We start from the raw sequence: 23,558 nt of genomic DNA, 5'->3' as shown, positions 1-23,558 counted from the left end.
TTTCATGCTCTGGAACCCCGGTAAGGTACCTGTCCCTGAGCTCTTCATTGAGTGTCAGAGCCATTTCCTCTTCTTCGGGAGAGAAGAATAAATGCTCTATGTCTTCAGTAGACATATAGCAGCGCCTTTACCCACCAACGCATATTGGCTTAACACAACCACATGTCTCCCAGCTCCATATATCTTCATCTGAACAGCAAGTCTTGTAGCTGAGTTAGTGGGTAAGTTCACAGACACTCTGGCAGACACACAGCACACTGCTGTCACTATTGGCTCTGCTTACAAACCATCTCTTGGAGAACATGTTCTCAGATCTTGGATATGTCTTATTTTTAGCTTGATTGGTCTGAATGGCTGGGAAGGTCATGTTATATTCTCTCTCTCTCTTTCTGAATTTGGTAGAACCCCTGTAAATCCATCCATTAACAGAAACTAGAGAGAGTTTTAATGTGCACAGCTTTGTGCTAGGGACTGAGGAGGTGATGAGGTCCCTCTTTCCCTCATGCAGTTTATAATGCACCTTGAGAGATTTAGCCAAAAAGCTATTACCTAGAAAGCTGGACCACAATTCAAAGGCCTTAACAAAAGAAAAAGATGCTTTTTTGCACATGTGACAACAAAAATTCACTTTGTGCCAAAGATGGCCACACATACCTTCCTAAATTTCGGGACTTGATAGTTTATCCCGTGCCTGGTAAAGGCTTAATGTAAACACAGACCGAAACAACCAGTCTTTAAAATAGCACATTGTGACAATACCGTTTATGGAAACGGTGTCTGTGGAAAGTTTCCTTTGGGTTCTCATTCCTTAAGACTCATTTCCAATGGCACTCAAAGGAAGACAGATTTAATTTCTGATAACCCCCAACTGCACGCCTTATTCTATCCCTGCCTCTGCACTTAATTTGCATGGATACTCTCCTTTCCACTGATTGGTTTCATGGAGGGTGCAGAGATGGCAGGGCAGCCAGCCTTGCACACAGCCTGGAATCAGCTTGTTATGTCACTGGATGAAAGGTCAGGTGAAAAGGCTCACCACTGGCACCATTAATCTAGTCACTCAGGGACCATCCAGTGGTTCAAGAATAGCTTGCAGGTGAGTGATGGACAGGGTCATGGCTGCCTGGCTGTATCAGGGGCTATTATGACAGCCATAAAGAGAAAGGAAAAAATTGAACAAGGGGAAGAATTACTCCTGAAAGAGACATGAAGAAAGACACAAATGTCTTCGTACAAAGGATAAGCATGAGAGAAAGTACCAGGGGAGCTGGACTGCTCACAGTGGTCGAGGAGGGCAGCATTCTTTGAAACTGCCAAAGTTTGAATATTAATGAAGGGTCGTGGCCTGACCAAGGCTCTGGGTCCATATAGAGCACCTTGAGCTGTGCATTCTCAGGTGAAAGGTGCCAGAATCAGTCAAGAGAGTTTGGATAGAGAAGATACAGCTAGAGCATTCCCTAGGTTTTTAGACAGAAATTAGATTTAGGAAGCCCAGTCCTGTACATTATCTGAAATTCTTTATCCAAAAGCAAGTAGCACATCTTAATGATTGTTTTGAAAGCTCTAAGGTTGTTCATTTATTTATGAGGGTCTCCAAAGCAAAATGGCGGGGAGGGCGGGGTTAGTCTCTGTACTGATATTATGATTTCATATGCTCCAAATGAATATTTACAAGTGTGTTGTGCATTGCTGGGGTGGTGGCTTATTTGAGGACTGGGTAGGATAAATATGGAAAGCCACGAAGGAGAAAAGTATAGACGACTTCACTCTAAAGTAATGTGGGAAATTGCTTACTTCATGATAACTCTACTGAGCTATATTTGTCTTGACCAATGTCCCTGTAGCCAAAAAGCTTTACTATTGATAAGGAAAAAGAAGTTAGTGGTCTCTTTATTCAAGAAAATTTCAATAGTTGTATTTTTAAGGGAAGATGTAATCTAACAGATTATAAAACGAAGTTCGATATTTCATGGAGCACTTCTTTATTATTGAAGTCTACACAGGAAACACTTACAGGATAATACCCAAACTCCATTAAAATCTGTTAGATCTAAAACTACGTGTTTGTGTTTTTATATATGCCTCACCTATTTCCTCACATGATCAGGCTTTACTCCATATCGGCACTGGTGCAGATAAATCAAAGAACTTAACTTGCTTAAGCACCAAACTTTTTATGAAAGCTTTTTTATGGAAAGATTTCCGAATCATTTACATATTTTCCCCACTTTAAAAATTATGAGGATTGATTTTGGTAGCACTGTCTGGTATTGCAAAATGACTGTATGGACCTATTGAGAAATATAGGATTATTTTCCCTCAAACTAAAAGGCCCCAGACTGTCATATTTTCAGGGTTTGTCAACTTTTTGTAGTTTGTAGTCTTGTCTCTTTGGGTCAGTTGTCACTGCTCACCATTATCTTTTTACTGTCACCATTTCATGAATTTTCTAAACCATTTCTTCTAATGTCATATGTGCTCATAGAACATTACATATCGGATAGAACATTAGACAACAGGATTCATTTAAATCATAAGCAGCAAAAGGAAGCCAAGTGTTAAGTGAGGGGTGAAGAAGTGTATCTGGGAATAAAATGTGCTCCATCTGAGGGAATTTTTCTGAATCTAGTTTGGCTTCTCAGAGACATTTTAAAAACAGTGTGCTTCTCACCTATGTTTCAGACAACTAATAATCCTAAACTGTTAATGGCTACAGAAATTAGGTTTTCCAGTATGAATTATAAAAACAACCATAAAAACGCATACTATCTATGGAACATACATCTTCTCTTTCAACTATAAAAGACGTAGCTGGAAATAAAAATAAACCAGCAACTAAAGGAAAAAAGTGGTATCCATTTTTTTTTTCTTTTCTATACCACAAAAGCAGCAGGGAGGTCACACAGTCCTATTGGAGGGTATCATCCCTTATGCTGAATCACAGAAGAAACACATTTACCATTGAAAGACAAATTAAACAGGGCATGGCTTGCACTATGTGAGTCCCCAGACTTAGTTATCTGCCAAGACCAGGCAACATTTCGTAACCTCCAAATGTATCGAAACACAGAACATTTGTTGGCTCTTTGCAAACAGAAAGTCTTTGTCAAAATTTTCAGTTTCAACAAATGTTGCAAAGCGGTCCAGACTAGATTTGTCCCAGGAGAAACTGACACAAATTCCTTTAGGACAGGGGCAGCCACCTTAGCTACATTGCTGGGATTGCTGGTGATAGGATTAAAGGAGCTAGACAGTGGCATTGTGACCTAATGTAACTCTCAAATCTGTTGCACACAGAGCCCTGGAAATGGGGACCAGCAGGGAAAAGAAGTCACTTACCCTATACGGCATTGCTGTGTTCAAACTTTCAGGCATTTGCCCAGACTCTTCTCCAGTGGGAATAGGAGGTGAACCTGCCTATCAGACAGCATTGCCTAAATGAAAAATGCAGGCTGAGATATGCAGCTCAGAGGAGAGAGCAGGGTGTCCCCACTAAGTATGGGCTGGCAAGACACAAGAGGATTCTGACATGGGAACATATCTGGACAGAATCTGGGTTGGCGAGGATCCCTGGACACCCAGGAGAACTATGTCTGGAATACAGAAGCTATAACTTCATCTGAGAAAATGAGATGGCACCTAGGGAAGCTAATGTCCTTAAGCCAAGAGCCCAGTGGAAAAACCAAGGGCGGTCCTATAATAGAGGCACTTTTCCCCTATACAAGAGCCGTTTCAAAGCAGAAATAAATTTCTCAGAAAGAACTGTGGAGAAGAGGATTTAAGCTCGAGTATTATAGGAATCTGAAAGAGATCTAATTGAGTAAGGCTTGGCAGGGATGTAATGCCTGGTACCTCTAGAGGGAAGAGGAAAGGGATTGGTAGCATTCTTCCTGCACATGCCTCTTCCAAGGGTGCAGGATAGCCCCTGGATAGCATTACCCCATGAAGCAAGGAGCTATCACTTAGAGATGATGGATCCAAGAGAGAGAGAAAAGCCACATACACCAAGTGTCTCAAACAGGCAAAAAGTGTGTCAGTCCTTCCAGCTGGACTGAAATGCCATTCTCAAATAGAAAGGTCAACAGACCTAAAATGGTACCAAACAGTTCTCATCCATAGAATCCCCACCAAGGGCACAGCATTCTGGTCAGGTCAGACTTGCACACTGGTTAAAGAACTCTCCACTGATGGTCTTGCGGTCTTCCCTTGGTTGGCTTCCTCTTGTTTCCCCTCCACACCCCCTGGCCACCCTGCAATTCCAATAGGCAAACTGCTATTTTAATATACTGTGTGTAGGACATCATAAATTTCAGGTCTTCCAACCTCAAATATTCTGTCCCACTGCCCTGCATTTGTTGGGGCAGTAGAACAGATCTTGGTTTGGTATAGAATATTCCTCTAGCTAGGAGAAATGCTCTCCAGCAGAACTCCATTTCAAGGTGAAGGCATTTCTAAAGACAATAAGTAGGAGAAGAGCAGAATTTATCTGCTAGTGATAACTGGGTAACAGACAGATGGAGAAATTCCCTGCTCTCCTCAAACAGACAGCTTATCTTATTTTTAAAAGGTCTGTCTTCATCACTAACCAAATTTTCATGGAGCCAGAGACTAGGTTTACTTTTAACCACTGTATCCCCCCAAAATGGCCAAACACTAAGCATGCTAATGGATGACAATTATATTTTGATGAATGGGTAAGTAAATAAGTGAGAGAAGAGATGAACTTTTAAAATCCACAAGCAAGAAGAAATGTGAAGATGTTGCAGAAGTTGGAAACTGAGAGCTTTAGCCAGTGAATTGGTTCTTGTCTAAGAAAATGTGGGCTGGGTGTGGTGGCTCACACCTGTAATCCCAGCACTTTGGGAGGCCGTGGTGGGCGGATCATGAGGTCAGGAGATCGAGACCATCCTGGCTAACACAGTGAAACCCCATCTCTACTAAAAATATCTCTACTAAAAATACAAAAAAAAAATAGCCAGGCGTGGTAGCAGGCACCTGTAGTGCCAGCTGATCTCTCAGGAGGCTGAGACAGAAGAATAGCGTGAACCCAGGAGGTGGAGCTTGCAGTGAGCCAAGATCGTGTCAGTGCACTCCAGCTGGGGCAACAGAGCAAGACTCCGTCTCAAAAAAAAAAAAAGAAAGAAAAAAATGTGACCAGCCATATCCCAAGTGATATGGGATGAAAAGAAAAATGTTGGTAATAATCCTCAGTAATATTGTGTAGTGCTTTAGAGATCTGAAGTACTATCTCAAGGTGTGGAAGTTAGCAACTTAACCAGATAATACAGATTGCAATGCCTTTTTGTCTTCAGGCCATTGGAAGAAAGATGAGGAAGGTTGAACACATCTAAGAATTTCTCAAAAGTGAAAACAGACTTGCATCAGTTTCTACCATGCCTCTGGTGCAGAAATATCAGCCACTGTGGAAACTGGTCTCTGAGTTTCTCTGTAGTTACCGGCAAGCACATTTCATTCTTCCTTTCTCTTTTTAGTAAGGTGCAAATTTGGTTCAATAATTTTTGCTGCATCTCTTTAAATTCTCTATCTCAACTAAGTTTGAATAAAATGTCCAGCTTTCACTATTTCCTAATGCTCTGGTATTACGTTAAGAGTTAACTGGGGTGAAAAGGCAACAGGAAAGCTTGCCAGAGTACAGCTAGAGAATTTCATGACAATTAGCACTGATTTGCACTACAAGAATAGAAAGAAAAAAAAAAAGAAGTTTTAAAGGGGAAAAAAAGCTACTCACAAATACCCAACCCAGAAAAAGCCTCCAAGTACTAGCTGAAAATGATAGCATTATATGACAGCAGAAACACACCAGATTAGCCAATTAGCATTCACCCAAGAAAAGCTAGTGCTTTGGAGGGAGGGGAGAAAAGGAACTCATCAACAGTAATATCAACTTTACAATAGCCTTGACTGGTTATCTACCCAAAGGAAATGCTACCTCCTCACTTTTTTGTGACCCTCTCAACAATTCTGGGGGAAAAAATGTTAGTTCAACATTATCGCAAGCCAGAATATGACTCTATTTATGTGACAAGTTGACAACATACAATTTCATGCTTGTTGAACTGATCGGTGTTATATATTCACTGTGAATATTATGAAACCTCACCATTATAAATATGAAACAGTATACACTTATTCAAAGTAACTCCAGCAGTGGCAATTTATAGCTTGGTTGTTTGTGTTCTTATGAAGTCCAAATGCCACCTTAAGAAGCTGCAGCTCGCAGAAACAGATGTGCAGTGTGACTGCGACCAAAATGGATTGACGATGACCTATGTGAAAGCAGGCTATTACATTTTGGTCTGCATGGCAGCTGACACTGGTTTGTATTTAGATATGTGACTCTTGGGAACACTGTGTCCTTAAAGCTCTGTTTAAACACGGGCCAAGACATTTGTCTATTGGACTAATTATTTTACCACCCTTCTATGGCAAAGATCACTTCCCCCCCACCCCCCAAAAAAAGGATATGAGAGAGTGTATATGCACACACACAGGCACACACTCTCACTACGCTTTATAAAGTTACAGCAAGGACTTTAAACCTTGGTCATGTCAGGTGAATGTTGGCAAGATTTCCAGAATGTCTGCATAACAGGATTGTACCACTTTCTTGATCAGGTGCCTGAGAACAGGACAAGGCCACAAACCATCAAATCATAAGCTGTCACAGCAACTGCTTTTGGTCAGGTTTTTCCTCCTCTTCCCTACCCCCTCCCTTTCTTTCTCTTAGCAAGCTTCAACCAATTTACAAGTGTTCGCTTCCACAAGGACAAATTTGGAAGAGTGAAGAACAACACAATTTATCCAAATGTGGGAGGAAATGAAGGAACCAGGCACCTTGCTAAAGCTAGATATCAAAAATTTGCATAAGTAGTTTTGCAACCACAGAGGTGCTATTTGGAACAAAATAAATTGCTTGTATTGTATGCAAGGGCACAAACCTTGACCAACTTTGCGGTGTCTTCTCTGCTTGTACACTTCTTAAGCACATCCAGATATTCCCACTAAGAAGTTCAAGTTAGTATCCCTCAATAGGGAGACCTAAAAAGATAATTGTTTGTGGACTTAGAAGTCTTCAACATCTTTGAGAATTAAGAAACATGAGTCCAAAATATGCGAAATATAGAATTAGTTCTCCAGGATGTTCTTGTAATTCTTTTGTTTCTTTTTCATTTATTTGCTTAATATTAGGTCATATCCCTAGCTCTTTTTTTGAGATCCAGCACAGAAGTCAGTGACTGGAATCCTGGCTCTCTTTTGAAACATTTGAATTAACAGTGTTTTGGAATTTCCTATTCTAACAAAGTTTGCTATCCAAAACCTGTATCTCTTTCTACTTTTCCTGTTGGGATAAAGTGAAGGTGTTGTCGGTCTGTCTAGTAAATCCAACCTACGAGATAACATAATCACATACATTCATTTCTCAGGGACCTTGGCGGCTCTTATCTCCTTGCTTTTATGATCTCTTATGAACAGCCAGGAATAGCAATTTGCAGCCTGTTTGTAAAGCCATCTTAGTCCGAACCCAGCCTTCTCTTTTATCACCCAATGATATTCTTCAGCTAAATCCCATTCGCCACAGCAAAATTTGCTCTGTGATCCATTTTAGAATAATATAAGTATTCTCTGTGTGTATGGAACATATCAAACACGTAATGGAAGGTAATTATCATTTCAATGAACTGTTTATTAATAGAAGATGTTTTGTGTGCTTTGCTTAGATTTATTGCTATGCTGCCCACTGTACATTGTAGCTTGAAGCCATTTAGTTCACGTTCATCAGCCTCTCAGGCAAGCAGCTCTGCTGTTCACACAGTTCTGGTTTTTCTATGTGCTTTTTTCAACTTTATTTTACCATTATATCACCTAGAACATTAAACACAATGCTCAAGTTCCATGTGTTAAATCACAATTGCTTTCTACTAAAGTTCCAAGCTACCCATTTTTATTAACAGTTACTTTATTAAATCCTTAATAACACAGATAGAATAGTTAGTTAATTTGTGTGTTGAGCCATGGATGTTAATTTGTCAACATAATAACATACTGCAATCATTTGCATAATAGCATTTTAATCTTTTTAGTAAAAGCTGTAATTCCCTACAAAGTACACTGCAGTAGAAACTAAGTGACTATTGGTAATAATACAAAAGGCCTTAAAATTCTGATCCTATTATAGTGTTGGAACATACCCAAACTGCTTCCATAATCTCTGAAATGTTACTGTTCTCTGATTTAGGTGTCTGTGTCAAGAATAAAAATGAAGTATAACTGGTAGCAGTAGACAATTTCCTAAATGTAATTTAGTATTCACTAAGCACCAGCACTTTGCAAATAGCTCTGAGGCTTTCCTTCAAAGTTCAGAGCTCCAGCTATGCATATTGTGTGAGGAGGACCCTGGAACTCACTCTCAGGTCTGTGCTGAAGAGAGGACTCTGATAAATCATGCTGATTTGGCGCAGGGAAGGGCAGCGGCCACCAGGGATTTGGCTACTGAGTCTCCTTCCTCCTCTCTGCTCTACCAGCCTGATTGCTCCTCCTTGAACTGACGCTTCTGAGCAAAAGTTCAGAAAGAATGAAAAAGTGCAGTGAAGCTTTAAAAAAGCTAGTTTAAAAATACTCGATGGGGGCTCACTCTCTCTACAGCCCGTTAACACCCATTGTAACACTGCTCCCCACCCCACCCCCCAAAAAAGGAAAGGAGAAAGAAAAAAAAAAGTAGTTGTTTAAGTCAGGCCAAGTCATTTTATGCAAGATCTGGTAATTCATTAATCCATCTGGCTGCAAATCTTGAATGAATAACTTGCAGTAGTAATGGAGATGGGCAGGTCTACAAAATATTAGTGTTTAGAATCTGAAACTGTGCAAATCACTCTATCATTTTGGAAAAGAAAAGGCACAAAAGTATCTTCTATCATCACTTTGGGACAAATGGCTTAATGGATAAGAAGTCATTTAGCTTCAAACAACTCTGCCATTGCCAAGAATAAGAGTGCGTACTTCATTGTGAATCTCTCTCCCCTTTCTCCTGCTCTCATTCTAGCTACAGTAAAGCATAAGATCCTGCCTTGCTTTCAAATGTACCTCTGAGCGCACAGTCTTAAAAATTAAAAGGAGGCCGAGTGCAGTGGCTCACGCCTGTAATCCCAGCACTTTGGGAGGCCGAGGAGGGCGAATCACGAGGTCAGGAGATCGAGACCATCCTGGCTAACATGGGGAAAACCCGTCTCTACTAAAAATACAAAAAAAAAAAAAATTAGTTGGGCGTGGTAGCAGTCGCCTGTAGTCCCAGCTACTAGGGAGGCTGAGGCAGGAGAATGGTGTGAACCCGGGAGGTGGAGGTTGCAGTGAGCCGAGATCGTGCCATCGCACTCCAGCCTGGGCGACACAGCAAGACTCTGTCTCAAAAAAAAAAAAAAAAAAAAAAAAAAAAAAGTTAAAAGGAACCTGAGAGGTTAAGAAGAAAAAAATGGTCCTTACTGAAATTGTTTTACATCACAGGCAATTCATTTTATAAAACCCACAATAAAATTTTTCATTACTCAAAGAATAGGCACATAATTATAGGGACAAATTAACCTTGTTAGATGCGAAGTCTGGGATAGGGAATGGTGGAGGAACAATTTGGCTCTCTGCTTTAACAATGTGGTCTTTAATGTTCAGCTTTTTATCTGCTTTGTGTGTTGATTTCATCCAGAGGTGAGTCATCTGCTGGGCTGTGCTTCCAGGACCTGGCGTGGAGATAGTGGTGCATGGACAAATAAACACAGCAAGTGTATAAGGTCTCTACACAGACACACGGTTGCTATACAAATAGACAGTTTGTCCAATGCGGCACCCTGAACCTTGTGATTACTTTCACCTACACTATATCTTTGAAGTAAATCTAAGAAGCAATGAGCTACTTTTTCCTGATTCTGCTCCAAGATTTCCTCCTTGTGAATTTGGGTCTCCACTATTTTGGCCCCAAAGATATCCAGGCAGAGTAACTCTGATGAACCAGTTGAGACTCTGGAAGGTTGGAAAAACCTACAATAAGCCCATAAAATATCCCAGTTTACTTTCTGGAGTGCCTAGAGTATCTGACATGAAATCATTGGTTTTTCCCATCCCCAAAAACAAAATAGCACTTTCTAAAATCATCGTGCCTAATGAAACATACACATTCTCACTTTGCAAACTGCAAATGGCTAAGAACCAAATCAACTTCCATTAAAAAAAAAAAAAAACAAAAAAAAAAAACAAAAAAAAAACAGCAGCCAAACTCATCTCTCCTAGCCACACCTTCCATTAACAAAAGCCACCAGCAGGAAAGTTAGTGCCAGTGAAAGATGGTCATGTAACCTGCATCCTGTGAGTTGCTATTTATTAGCAAGGGTTGATGCCAGGAGACAGAGCCCTGTGGGTCAGAACTCCTGAGCCATATTTTTCCAGTGGTCAGCATAATGGCAGGGAAGAAATGGGGTGATAAACCAGATGTTCCCAAGATAAGCCAGATGTTATCAAGCCGAGAAGTCTAAAACAACAGTGCTTAAATGAGGTGTGTAGATGAACACACACACACACAAACGAACAACACTATTTAGTCTCCCTGCAAGATAAGCCGACAGGAGAGGCTGAAAATAAAGCAGCACACAGGCTGGGTCAGATTGTTGCTTCCTGATTTGTGACTCTCCAAGATGAACATCTAACTGATTTATACCCAGAATTTGGAATTTTGTGGTAGACTACAAATGCAAAGATAAGTACAACGTAGATTTTTAAAATTCTCCATAAGTCTCCATGAGTTTCAACATTCTTCAATGTTCTTATGTTACAGCCAATTATCTCTCCACTTAAATGGCTATTATTTTCTTACTTGAAGTCTATGTTCTTTGTAAGTGTCATTACCAAGTGTGGCAAAAATCTGGCTGTGGGCCGTAAATTTAATTTAAATGACAAACATTTATTGATTGCAAATTGGAAATCCCAGAAGTCTTATAAAAGTGATTATTGTAAATTAATTCAGTCCTCCCACATAACAAAAAAGAATTTATTCTTCCAATGATTAAATTAAGGTGAGGTTGTGTATACATGCATTCTTTCTTTCTTGTCTATTTATTTTGTTAAAATTCCAAGAGGTTTGCATTCATAGAAAAGTCTGTCTGGCCACAGGCACAGTCAGAAGCAGGAATTCATTACCATGGAAGGCTGCAGAATTTCCTCCAAGGAGACAAGTGAAAAAAAGCAGACACCACGTAAATTTGTGGATTGGGTTAAATATGTTCTGTCCCTGAGGCAGTGGAAAGATAGAGGGCCCCTTTGTAAAATGACTCACGAATGTTGGAAAGTACTTCAGCTCCTAAAGGTGAGCAGAAACTTAACCAGGAACGATATCCACGAGGTTCTGCTTCTCTTTGGAATATCTTTGAGTTAGCATTCCTTACCACCTCTCTCTCTATCCTAACTCAGAGTTATCAGTGCTGATGGAATTTTCCTTCAAGGTACTTTGAATCTGTTCCCTGAATGCCACCCCCTCTGCTATCACCTTGTCCCTTCCCTGTACCTGTATCACATTGGGTTTGGAATGCAGCACGGCCTGCTGTCTGATTTTCCGTATTTCCTACTTGCCTACACTTCTTAGGACTGTCAGCATTATCACTCTTAAATACCACCTCCATTATGTTGATTTGCTAAAAATCTTCAATGACATCCTACTTTCTAAACAGACTCTAAACATTTCCAACTGGATTCTCATGACCCACCGTAATTTTGTACCTACCTTACATCCAAACTTACTCCCACTAATGTTGTGTTCCCATTAATATGTATTTTACTTTGAGTAAACCAAGCTCCTCACCTCCACATCCCCTCTATGAAAACACTTTCCTCTTCTCTTACAAGGCTTCATGAATTTATTCTTGCTGTTTATCTCCTCAGCTAGAAATACACATACATACATACACACACATATATATATGCATGCATATATGCATACACGAGCTTGCAATGTTTGCAAATTGCAAATATATATATAATCCTATGTAGGTACATATACATATATACATATACATGAATATACAGTCTTATATTGTTTTCCAATTGCTAAGAAATAAAAACACATGCATATACCTGTATATGTGTATACACAGCCTTGCATGGTTTCCTAATTGTTTTACATTTGTTCATCTTGCCTCCCAAACTAGATTTAAAGTCCTTTAGGACACAGGCCTTCTTTTGTGCTTTGTATATAATCTTCACATTACCTAACGCAGTTCATTCCGTCAATAAACATATGAAGATCAACGCATTCATTATGCAACAAGTATTTGTTGAGTTCTTACTTTCTGCTATTTTCTAAGAAAATATCTAGAAAAATGTCAGTGAAAAAGACAGGCAGATTCCCTACTCCCCAAATGCTCATGGTCTGCTGAACTGCCAATATTTGTTATTTTTAACTTTTTGATAGGCACATAATATATGTCCATTTTTGCAAAATTTAGAATATAACTGAAAGCCAAATGAAGAAATGTAAAGTATCGATATTCCCACTAGAATAACCAAGTAGTTTTGAAAGCGTCCACATTCATTTCCTTGATGGCATACAGCAGGATAAGTTACACACAAATACAAAACCACCACTCACCCTTTTCTGCTACAAAGTTCACAGTTTCAGGCTTCCTGAGAGTTCCAGCAATGACCAAACATGAACGCTGGCTACAGCTGTTAGAGTCCTTCTCTCCCCACCAGCAAAGGCAGGCCTCAGAACGTATTACAAGTAATGACCTAGAAACGACTGCATTCTCACTTGCCATCATTCTAACGAACCCCAAGTAGCTTCATTCAGAAGTAACAGACGAATGAATGAAAGATGCCCATTCAGTTGTATCATGGAGGCATTAAAGCAGGTGTTAAAATAAACCAGGGACAAGGTTGCCCACAGTGACCCAGAAAGGCCAATATGCTATTTAAACTAACCCCATGCCATCCATCTTTACACACTGCTGTGCTGTAAAAGTAGTCCTTTATTCTCCTCCTTCAAACAATGCACAAAGGCAACAGAGGGAAGGAAGTTATGTTGCAATATTCTGAAACATAAATCTTGCTACCAGCCGGTCCAGGGACGCATCCTGTTTTCCTTACACATGGATCAGATTCACTGGAGGCTGTGACTTCTGAGCCTTTTGCCTTGCTTTTTAAAGTGGCTTCTGAATTGTACCTGGTCACCTGCATTTACACATCCAAACACAGGTTGCGTAAGCAGAGAACATTGTTTGTGTGTCCAGTTACTCAACCAACATGTGCCATTGCATGTCGCTACCCCTCTGCCACCACCCAGAATTCCCTTTCTCAAATTGTGACATTCAGCTTCATTTTTTATCATTATTAAGTTTGTGATATTAAATAAAAATTAAACTTAGATTCAAACATAAGGAAGAAACAAAAAGAAGAAATACATAATTTACTCTCAACATTTTAAGACTCTGCCACTCTATTATCTACCCCTAAATCCCACTTTCTGCTTTGATGAGAATTCAGAGAGCTGATGGCCAGTTTCCAGTGGTGTCTTTGACGTGCTACTTGAGTCAGGGAAAAGCATTTAACTACTCAGTGCCTGATTTTATTCTGGGAATCCAAAGTAGATAATGTTTGTTATTGTCAGATCAGAGACAGCAGAGCCCGTGACTGTTTAACTTGCTCAAGTACAAGGCCTTCTCAAAATGTGATGAGGCAGGGCTTTGCAAATTGGAAGAAGGTGAGTGCAGGTGAAAAGTCCACTGTGAGTGCCTGGCCCTGGGAAGGCACTTCCCTGAAATGCTGCTTTGGTAGAAGCAACACAAACCTGTGGCCATGAAAGAGTTATCTGGTTTCATACGAACCTTCTTCACAGGGAACACCCAAATTTAGAATGTCACCTCTGCTTAAAACACACTTTCCTTTCGCATTATAGAAAAGATGCCTGAGTTTAACACTAGAGGGCAAAGAGTGGAGGTGTCCTCACACCATGCAAATACTCCTGAAGCTGCTGCTGTTGGTAAGGGCATTGCCACATATGACCTTACCCTTTGCCTAGATAAAGAATGGGCTTTGTGACGTCAGAGAAAACTGTTATGGGAACTTACCTAAACAGCCACTTTTGCCCTCTGACACTAAGAGAATACCTGACATATTAGTCCTGGAGCCCCAGGCATCCTGATATCGTTATATGACTTCTCATTCTTTATATCCAGTACCTTACTGTGTCTTCTCTCAGAAATCTAACCAATTAATCATTAGTAATTTATAAACGGGCAGTCTGTGACTTTATTTAAAAGCAGGGTTTTTCAACCTCAGTGCTTTTTTCATTGGAGGCTGAATCATTTTTTGTGATGGGAGCTGTCCTGTATGCTGTAGGAAGTTTAGCAGCATCCCTTGTCTCTAGTCTCTACTCAATAAATGCTCGTAGCCTCCCCTTGTCCCCGGTGATAACAACCAAACATGCCTCCAGACATTGTCAAATGTCCCTTGAATTGGGGTGTGGGGCGGGGACCACAACTGCCTTTGGTTGAGAATCATTGGTCTAAAATGACCTAATGAGAGACTAAATTAAATGAACTTCTGTTTTAGAGTGTTGAAAATAATTTTATTAGCATAGAATATGACATAGGAAGACAAAAAGGGTGGCATGGCATATATTAAGCACCTACATGTAGATAATTAACTAGATGCTGAACCAAGTCTCCTGAAGGTATAAATGTGAAGTACTTCTCACAAATACCACAACACAAAATACAGGGACATAAAAGTTATGGAGGAAGTTGTATTTTTTTAAAGTAGTCCACCAGAGAGGCATTGACTCCTATGCCATCTCCCCCTACTGCTAAGTTATTCTCTAGCCTCTACAAAATGCATGGCATTCACCTGATATGAAATAGCTGATTTTTAGATAAGAGGTCTATGGAAATGGACATTTTTTAAAGCACTGTTTATTTAATGCAGCATGACTTAGAATGGGCCTGTAACCTGACAAGTGTACTGAGTGAGGAATGTTCAATTTACCAGTTCTAACTGGCCAAGTCCTCACATGAACTTTCTAAGACCCGGCTGAGAAGCCTGGGAAAGTAGAACTAACCACAACCTTCAGTGTTTCCTCCACCTTGTTCTGTCTCCCCAGTCCAAACTCTACTACCTTAAGCATTCTTCTAAAACCCACTTAATCTCCAGAGGTATTACAAAATCTCAGCCATCGGCAGAACCTACAGCCGTCTCAGCTCACCAGCTAACTCTACCTCCATGCCAACCAACACTGAAAGGAAAGATTCTGTTCTATTTTTAAATATATTGAGCAAAGAAGCAGCTTGATATGTCTTTGTAAAGGATGGCTGTCACCCAAATTCATGGGTTCTCTATTTTTATCAGGGATATAAACTTTGAAGTCTGATAAATTTGGGGTTCAAATCCCAGGTCTTTATTGTCAACTGTGTGATTTGGGGAAAATCAAATAACCTCTCTGAGTTTCAGTGTCTGCACATGTAAAACAGGAATGATAATAATAGGACCTAACAATAGGTTGTTTTCAAGGACAAATGAGATGACATATATTAAGCATGAGTATACCGAAATGTTGGCCATTATTGTCATTACTATTATTGTTATCAACATTAATATATTCATCATTCACTCATGATTTAACAAACATTTATTCAGCATGTATTATATGCTGGGTTCCAGAAAAACTCAATTAATATTTTAAACTTGGCTTTCTTAAGACTCAGATTTCAACCAAATAACATGGAAGTATAAGAAATGTCTTTGCTGGTGAATAAGAAAAGTCCAGCACATAGTAGGTGCTCAGAAAACATTAGATGATGATGATGATGGCACTGGCGGTTGTGATAAAGAAAACTAGCTGATATGTCATTCTTCATTTAATTCACTTGCCAGAGTACTCACTAAATGTTTGTTCCTATAAAAAATAATGTATTTTCAAGTAAATGAGTACTGATCTTGTGGGAAAGAATTCCTTTTCTCAAAGTAACACTTTAATAGGAATAGATTAACATTCTTTATTACAGGGTAGGCTTATAATAAGAGTCTGGAGTCACGGAGGTAATTCTTGCTATTGAAAACTAAATGAATTTTGACTGATTTATAAGTATACAGTAGATTAGTCAGGTTTAGAAATTCCCATTATATAAAGAAATTGGAGATATGAACCAAAAATATAATTAATAATAATAATCAAAAGAGCTCACCTAATTAGTAAAGTAAATAAAGGTAGACATCTACCCCCTTGGTTAAAAAGAAAGGCCTTCTTATTTATTAATTTATATGAGGTACCATTTATTGCTCATTCTTTCTGTGGGAAATAGGAATAAACAGGTTTAGACTTTTGTTCTTCTTTGTCACTAATCTTTCACAACCCTTTATTATTTCAACACAGTTTAACTCACTCACAGTTGTTGATTCCTAGTCCCTAGTTGATTTATTTTTTAAATCTTTAAAAAAATAAAAATACAACATTTGTTTTCCAAACAATGTTTTTCCATAAATTAGAAAGTATGTAACTGTGATGAAAAGTCTTTTGATGATAGCAAAGTAAGAACTCATTATGCATTCAGGCCTATTACCATGTTAGTCTGGCCCAAGCCAAAGTCAATGAAAAATTAATGTTTCCAAAGGATGTCCTTACCTCAAATATGTTTGAAGGCTCATTGTTGTACTGATTGGATATTATTTCTGATTGGTCACTGCACCACTTGAGTCCACCCAGAAAGCTGTCTGTATCCAAGTCGTTCACATCTAGTTCAGAAAGATCAAGTTCAGGAAGATCTGGGCAAAGAGGCTGGTCTTCACCAACCAGAGCAGCACACTGCAGGAGGCAGAAAAAAAAATTTAAAAAAGCTTCCATTAACCACAGGAATTTATTAAACTGCAATAGCATGTGATAGGAATTAAGCCTGGTTAATTCAACGACACTACCAAAGCTAGTTTCTGGCACTTTAATCACCGGGAAAAACATCCTAAAATCTTTACTCACTTGGCTCCTGAAGGATAATTTCCCTGCTTTATTCCATCCAAAATCTACCTCCAAACACATGGTAAATACCATGCTCCATGAAGCCTTCTCCGATTCTTCCAGTTAGAAATCAACTAGATATTTTTGGACCCCTTTGTACAAAATCCTAGGTACCTGTTTGATAGTTACTGCTTCCAAAGTTTTAAACTGTCTTCTAGTTAACCATAATACAAACTTGATTTTACCTTGGAAATTTCATCACACATAATAGACACTCAATAAACTATTGCTAAATGGAAAAAGAACAGAGGAACTACACTAGGAAAAATTTTCTCCATTTACACTCCTTTTAAGCATTATAATCCACATAATTCATTTAGCAACTAATGATGCAAAGCCCTTTGACTCATCTGTGGTTCTCCTGAATTGTTATTTAAATCATTTACTCTTATTTGACTCTTCATGACTTTCTGGACTTCATCCTTAAAGGCAAAAGCAAGTTCCTTAAGATGAAGGACAAAAATCATAATTTTTTTTTTCTATACGGCTTTTGTATGTAACTTGCAAGATGTGTGTGTGTGCGTGTGTATGTGTGTGCATGCGTATGTGTGTGTACGGTTGGAATCACCTAGTACCTGGAAAAGAAAACTCACAATAGCATACCATCACTATATTTTGTTCATTATTTATGTATATCTAAACTGTGCTCTACGTGAATTCAAAATAACTATTTTTGTTTAGAGTTTTAAAATAATTTCTACATATTGAGAGGTTTAAAATATCTTCTACCATGGCTGGGCTGCTTATCACCAAGATTATTTTAGATTGCCAAAGTATTTCATCCCCTTACATGAAATAGACAGTCTTTTAACTGTTTTACCATGTGGCTTTTGGAGGCAAGTGGACTCCCCTTACCAATGAGGTGGTCTCCTAAACTTGAATTGGCTACCTAACCGCTAATGTCAGTCTGCAGACAGTAAAGAACACTGCAGGAACTCCTATTGCAGGGGTCTGACATTGCCAGAACAGTAAGGACTTCATCCATCTGTAAGTGGGGGTGTCTACATCAGGAGGCACACACTGACGCAGCACCCTCATGGCCCTGCCTTCCAAGGTCTGGAGAGATGCTGTGGAATTGTTCACATCCAGGCAGCAGTTAGGCATAAAATGAAAGATGCTCTTTGACATTTACATTTTGAATGAAATAAGTTTTATGCAGATTTTCTTTCTCAAGCACCCCTGTTATCCCTGGCAGGGATTCCTAGCAGGCCACATTACACAGGTCATATGCAGCAGCGTGATCAAAAGCAACACGCTGAGAAGTAAGTACTGGGTAATGGAGTCAGCAGTTGGTAAGGGGAGGATGGGGGGAGACTGAAAATCATTGCCATCCTTTTCTAAGACCATTGGACCCCAGTGAGATCCCTGGCAGCAGGGACAAGGGAATGCAAAGAAAGGGCCGTCCTCACCATCAAAACTGTTTCCTTATCATTTTATTGGTCTTTCCTTTTATTATCTGAGTTAGCCCAAAATTACAGGTCAGTATACTTGACAAGGCATATAAGTAAGTGGAGGCTGGGCTGAAGAGATCTCGTTCTGGTACAAGGCTCATATTTGGTTGTGGCTGTAACACCGCCCAGACTCCATTCTTGCCCACACAGCTGATCCTCCAAGCCCAAATACACTATCTTAACTTTTCCTCAATGTCACCAATTCAGAGATAGGGAGAGAACTTTTTCAATGGTGCAAGATACACTAGGATTTTATAGGGGCATAGTCTTAAAAAAAAAAAAATTAACAAAAATAGCAACACAAAAGTAAAAATAATCAAGAAAATGTAGGCTCTCTATGTATGGCTTCAGTTCCTGTTGTGAAACTTTGGAACCAGCCATGTTTTGGAATGCTAAAGTGGCATACTGATTTGTGGACAACTTCTTGTTGTCCCTCTCTTTAACTGCACTCTTTGGCATGACTTGTTCAAAACCCTTTAACCTTCCATAAATATGTATTTTTAAATAACTTTTGAAAACCATTGAACAGACCAGGTCAATTTGTTGTGTTGGTGCTATCTTGTCATTTACATATTCCTTTCCTTCCTCTCACTTGTTCACTCGTGCTCTCTCTCTCTCTCTCTCTCTCTCTCATTTTGCTTTTATGTTATGGTTGAGAAAAGTGCATGCATTCTTGCCAATGTTGACATGCTAATAAAATCCGTGCTTCTGAATGTGTCTTTATCCTGCTAATCTAAAACACATTAGTGGTAGCAAGTGTTCCTGTTATTAATTTATATTTGGCCTTTGGACAATGCCAGACTTAACAGTCCAAGCCCTGTAACTGTCCTCATCTGACATGCTGATATTTACTGTTTCCCTATACATCTGTAACAGGTGTGCTTTATTGCAATTACACAGACACATTCTACTGCCTCTTTGCAACTATGACAGCTATTTCACAACTGTAGCCTCAATTTTATAATAAGATTTAAGAGGATAAAGCAGTCACTAAACACAAAAGGCTAATTATTGTATGTTATTTCACCCCAACAGACTTTTCTCTTAGTTAAGGAGCAGACAATAAATTAGCTTAACTGCACTGATGATAATGAATCATTATAATTAAGTATAATTCTCCATTAACCTTTTGGAGGTTTTTGTGCCATTGATGGTAAATTTTAAAGAGAGAGAGAAGAAGGAGTGGACTTGGCCAAATTAATTATATTAATGAAAAAAGAAACTCAGTTCTTAAAAAAAATTAGTTAAGACAGGGGAAAGGAGGTAGAGAGAGGGGCAGTAAAGAATGACAGTCTTAGTGGGGTTTATGTCATGTGAATTGTCTCTATCAATCTTAGTAAGCTTATTGTACATCACCTTCATTAAACTGTGAAACACAGGGCACTCCAAGTAGCTACAGTGATACAGGCCTTTATTAACCAATGTACTACCCTGTCATTATGTGCAAAAGGGCATAATACGTTTTAGGATGACAGCAAACATTAATGATTCAAAAAATGAAAACTGCCAACACTACCTGCTGCTCATAATATTTTATACAGGCGGAGGTGATTCCCAGAGCCGCTGCCATGTAGGCAAAGCTTCTAGCACCTAGCTGCCTGTGGTGCAACAGAGAAGTGACTGGCCAATCTCAGCCGACTGGCGACTCCATCCATGGCTGGACAAGTAGCCAAGACCTTTCCTCCTTAAGAAAAAAATTTAAAGGCCACTGTTCTAAATGCTTCTGATGCTTATTTGAAAATGACTGCAGGAATTCCAATGATTAAAATAAATCTTCCTTATTTCCATATGATCTAGTTCCTCAATCAACTCCTAACAGCATCAGGAATAATACATGATGGAAAAATGAAACTACAGCAGCTGAGACCCACAGTGCCAGCCAGACAACCACCCACAGGACACTCCGGCTACTCAAAGACAATTAGGACTTTGAAGCCACTTATAACCCTGACTCATAATGGCTACAGGGCATATGAATTATCCATATCTATTCCGCCTTACCAAGAAATCAGAACAAGATAACAATTACAATCCACAAATACGATCTACCAAGGCAAGGGAGGGCAAATGGAGCCAACATTTGCAAACCCAGCAAAGAGTTAAGAATCCCGGGCATGCCTCGCTAGATAGGAAAAATGCATTCACCGACGGCCTTGGCCAAATTATTTTCACTTTAGATGTGTATCGCTGTACCACATGGACATCTTATTTAATCAAATCACGTGTGGGCTTGATCCTCCCCCTTACCCTACGTGCCCCCAGCTACCCAGAGGAAACACTCGCAGTCTTTTGCCAGATTCATTGTTAGCAGCTGGGATCCTCCATGCAATTCAATTTGAGTCCATCTCACCAGAGTCCACAGAAAGTTTCGCTTGTTTCCCAAGTTGCCCAAACTTTCCTTCCGAGAACATTCCATTGTGCTGAATGCAAACACGCCGAGGTCCTCTGTCCTCCCACTAGACTCCAGAGATTACGAGGAAACTGCTTGCGTTATTTTCCCCCTGTATGAATTGTCGCCAGCAGAGACTGTGGAATTGATGTATTGCTGTCTATTTTTACACTAGCAGCGAGCAGCTCCACACACAGTCCTGCATAAACTCTATTCTCTCTCGGCTTCAGGCAGCTCTCCGTGGTACAGGAAGATTTAACCATTGGCTTCCCTGCCACCGACGCGAACGGAAAACCTTGCACTGCCAGGCATTTCTTTTTATTCGCTGGCCAAATCTTTCAACCACGTATAGTTTTAAAGGAAGCAGCATCGTTGTTTTGTGTTCTGTGGGAAAAGCAATCTAAAATAGCCCAGCAGGATTATTTAGGATTTTGTAAGTTCTCTGATGAACAGAGACAGAGGGGGGAAAAAAATCCGGACTAGAGTCAAAATGGGCTATATTTGAACACATCCATTTTAATATTTTTATCTTCGTCCTATTATAAATAGAAATGGCATTTTTCCAACCAGGCCACTAAACACCACTGGAAAGACTTCAGCTTCTGATTCATATCAATATCTTAGAGCATAAATATTGCATATGAGTAGAAACAGTGCCAAAGTCACATGGAAAGAGTTTCTAACTGCAACAGATACTGATGACAGCAGCTAAGCTTTGATTTGCTCAAGGCATCTCAGAGCCACCTTAAAATAGCAAACTTATTGGAGTTAAGATAAGATTGAGATTCCCTTCTAAAAGCTCCTGCCTGGACTACTTTCCGGGCTCCTCTCTTTGCCCAAGCCCATCCCCCCTTACAGGAATAATAGCATCTGAAGGAAGCGTCAGTCCTGGCTGCAGCGCCGAGCCCTGCCCCAGCTCACCTCGATGTCACTCCATACAGACTCAGAGTCCTGGTTGCACATGTCCCACGCCATCCAGCTCTTGAATGACGCCAGTCAAGCTTTTTCAACTCCAATCCACAGTGACACAGAGCACACACTCATGCAGGCAACCAGCCCCTTACTGAGAGTGAACTGAAGGCACCTGTCTTACTACAGTCCCCAGTCACATGACAAAGCTATTAAAAAGTAGGCTGGGCTGTCACTCACCCAGCCTCCCTTCCCCTGTGCAGCTTGCTGCTCTAACTCGTGACGTCACTCAAAGGCAGCCCTCTGCCTCAGTGAAGTAACGCTTTAAAAAAAAAAGAAAGAAAAGAAAAAAGAAAGAAAGAAAGGAAACACTTGGACTTTTGGAGGCTTCAAGCATCATGCTGTGATTAAAGCCAGCTTTGAATGCCACAGACTCTAAACGGAGCCCTGGCCATGTAATAACCAAAATCCCCTGCAATCTTTTTTTAATTTATTTTCCTTCCAAAACAAGCAAGTGTCAAAGCTCCCTGTTTCATGACAGAGTAACTATGTTCTTAGCTAAAATGTGTATTCCCTAAGAACTCTTTAATTCTAACATCTCCAAGTGGACTCAAGCTCAGTTTGGGACTAAAGCAAGAGCTTATCACATGATGCATTTTTATGAGACATTTTCTCATTGAGGGAGTGTTTGAAAGCACAAATGGGTTTTTTTTTTTTTTTTTTTTTTTTTTGCTTGTTTAATCAACAAAGTAGCCTGTATGTGTTAAGGTATAAACAAACTCCTCCACCCAGAATTCGGCTGCCCCCATGGCAGTAGGGAATACCAGCTCCCGAAGAGTTGCTGCAGTTTTCTTTGCTCCATATAAGGAGAACAAGCCACAAAACCCCATCCTTTCAGCTTCCTTCTAATTATTTCCATTTCTGTCATAGGCTCCCAGAAAACAAGTGTTAGTAAATACAGTCGCTGCTGCTGTGCTCAGATCAGCTTAGATTCCCAGCTCCTATTTTTCATACATGTAGCGTTTCCTCCCTAACTGCCTTAGGGTGCCTTTTTGAATAAACATTGAATTCCAACCCTAGTGCCCTGGGTTGTGTAGTTTGCATTTTGAAATCAAGAATGTCCGTGAACTGAGGGAAAAATACCAACACACTATTAGCAGAAATACTCAATTCCTGAGCTTTACTTTCTATTATTTTTCAGCTTGTACCTTGAGACAATGAGGGCTAATGCAGGTGCAACTGTTTTATGATGACACTACATATTGAATACATAACAAACTCAAGGTACCGGCCACAGTGGAAAAACACTTCCTGTAATATGACAGTGGTCTGACTTAACCCTTCCAAGTTCCCAGGAGATGTACACATGTATGTATCTGTGTGAATAAACATGTAAAATTTTAAACCCAGTATACTTTTAGAATCAGCTCAATTCTTCTACTGGATAATAATTTACCTGAAAACAATTCCCCAGTTACCAAAACATAATTTGTAAAGCACTATTCTACTGAGGTTAATTTACCCTGTTCTTCATTGTCCATCTCCTTAAACAGAAAAACATGGTGATTTGCCCTAACACATATTTTAAATATTAAGTTGCTCAAATATTAAAGTGAAAGAAAGAACAAAAGAAACAAAATACCAGCAGACTGCTGCTTATTTCAGACCATACATATTATAAGAGATTTGTGTGCTGTGATAGCTTCAACAAGTTGCTAGTAAATTCCCAAATAACGTAAGGAAGTTGACAGTT

At 39.7% G+C, this 23,558-nt stretch overlaps 1 protein-coding gene across 4 annotated transcripts in view; it reads right to left on the bottom strand.

Annotated features, from left to right (window-relative positions):
- PPARGC1A (PPARG coactivator 1 alpha) overlaps positions 1 to 23,558 on the bottom strand; it is a 300,453-nt gene that overhangs the window by 75,801 nt on the left and 201,094 nt on the right. For 2 of the 4 annotated variants that reach the window (XM_030800949.1, XM_030800951.1), the window contains exon 2: positions 16,670 to 16,849. In XM_030800949.1, the coding sequence (XP_030656809.1) occupies positions 16,670 to 16,849 (180 nt within the window). Of the gene's footprint in view, positions 1 to 6,959; positions 6,998 to 16,669; positions 16,850 to 21,817; positions 21,992 to 23,558 lie in introns of those variants that run through there. The other 2 variants (XM_030800950.1, XM_030800952.1) reach the window with 2 other exon arrangements.

The sequence above is a fragment of the Nomascus leucogenys genome, chromosome 20, assembly GCF_006542625.1.
Source record: "Nomascus leucogenys isolate Asia chromosome 20, Asia_NLE_v1, whole genome shotgun sequence".
Taxonomy (NCBI): domain Eukaryota; kingdom Metazoa; phylum Chordata; class Mammalia; order Primates; family Hylobatidae; genus Nomascus; species Nomascus leucogenys.
This window is presented reverse-complemented; position numbering and strand designations above follow the sequence as displayed.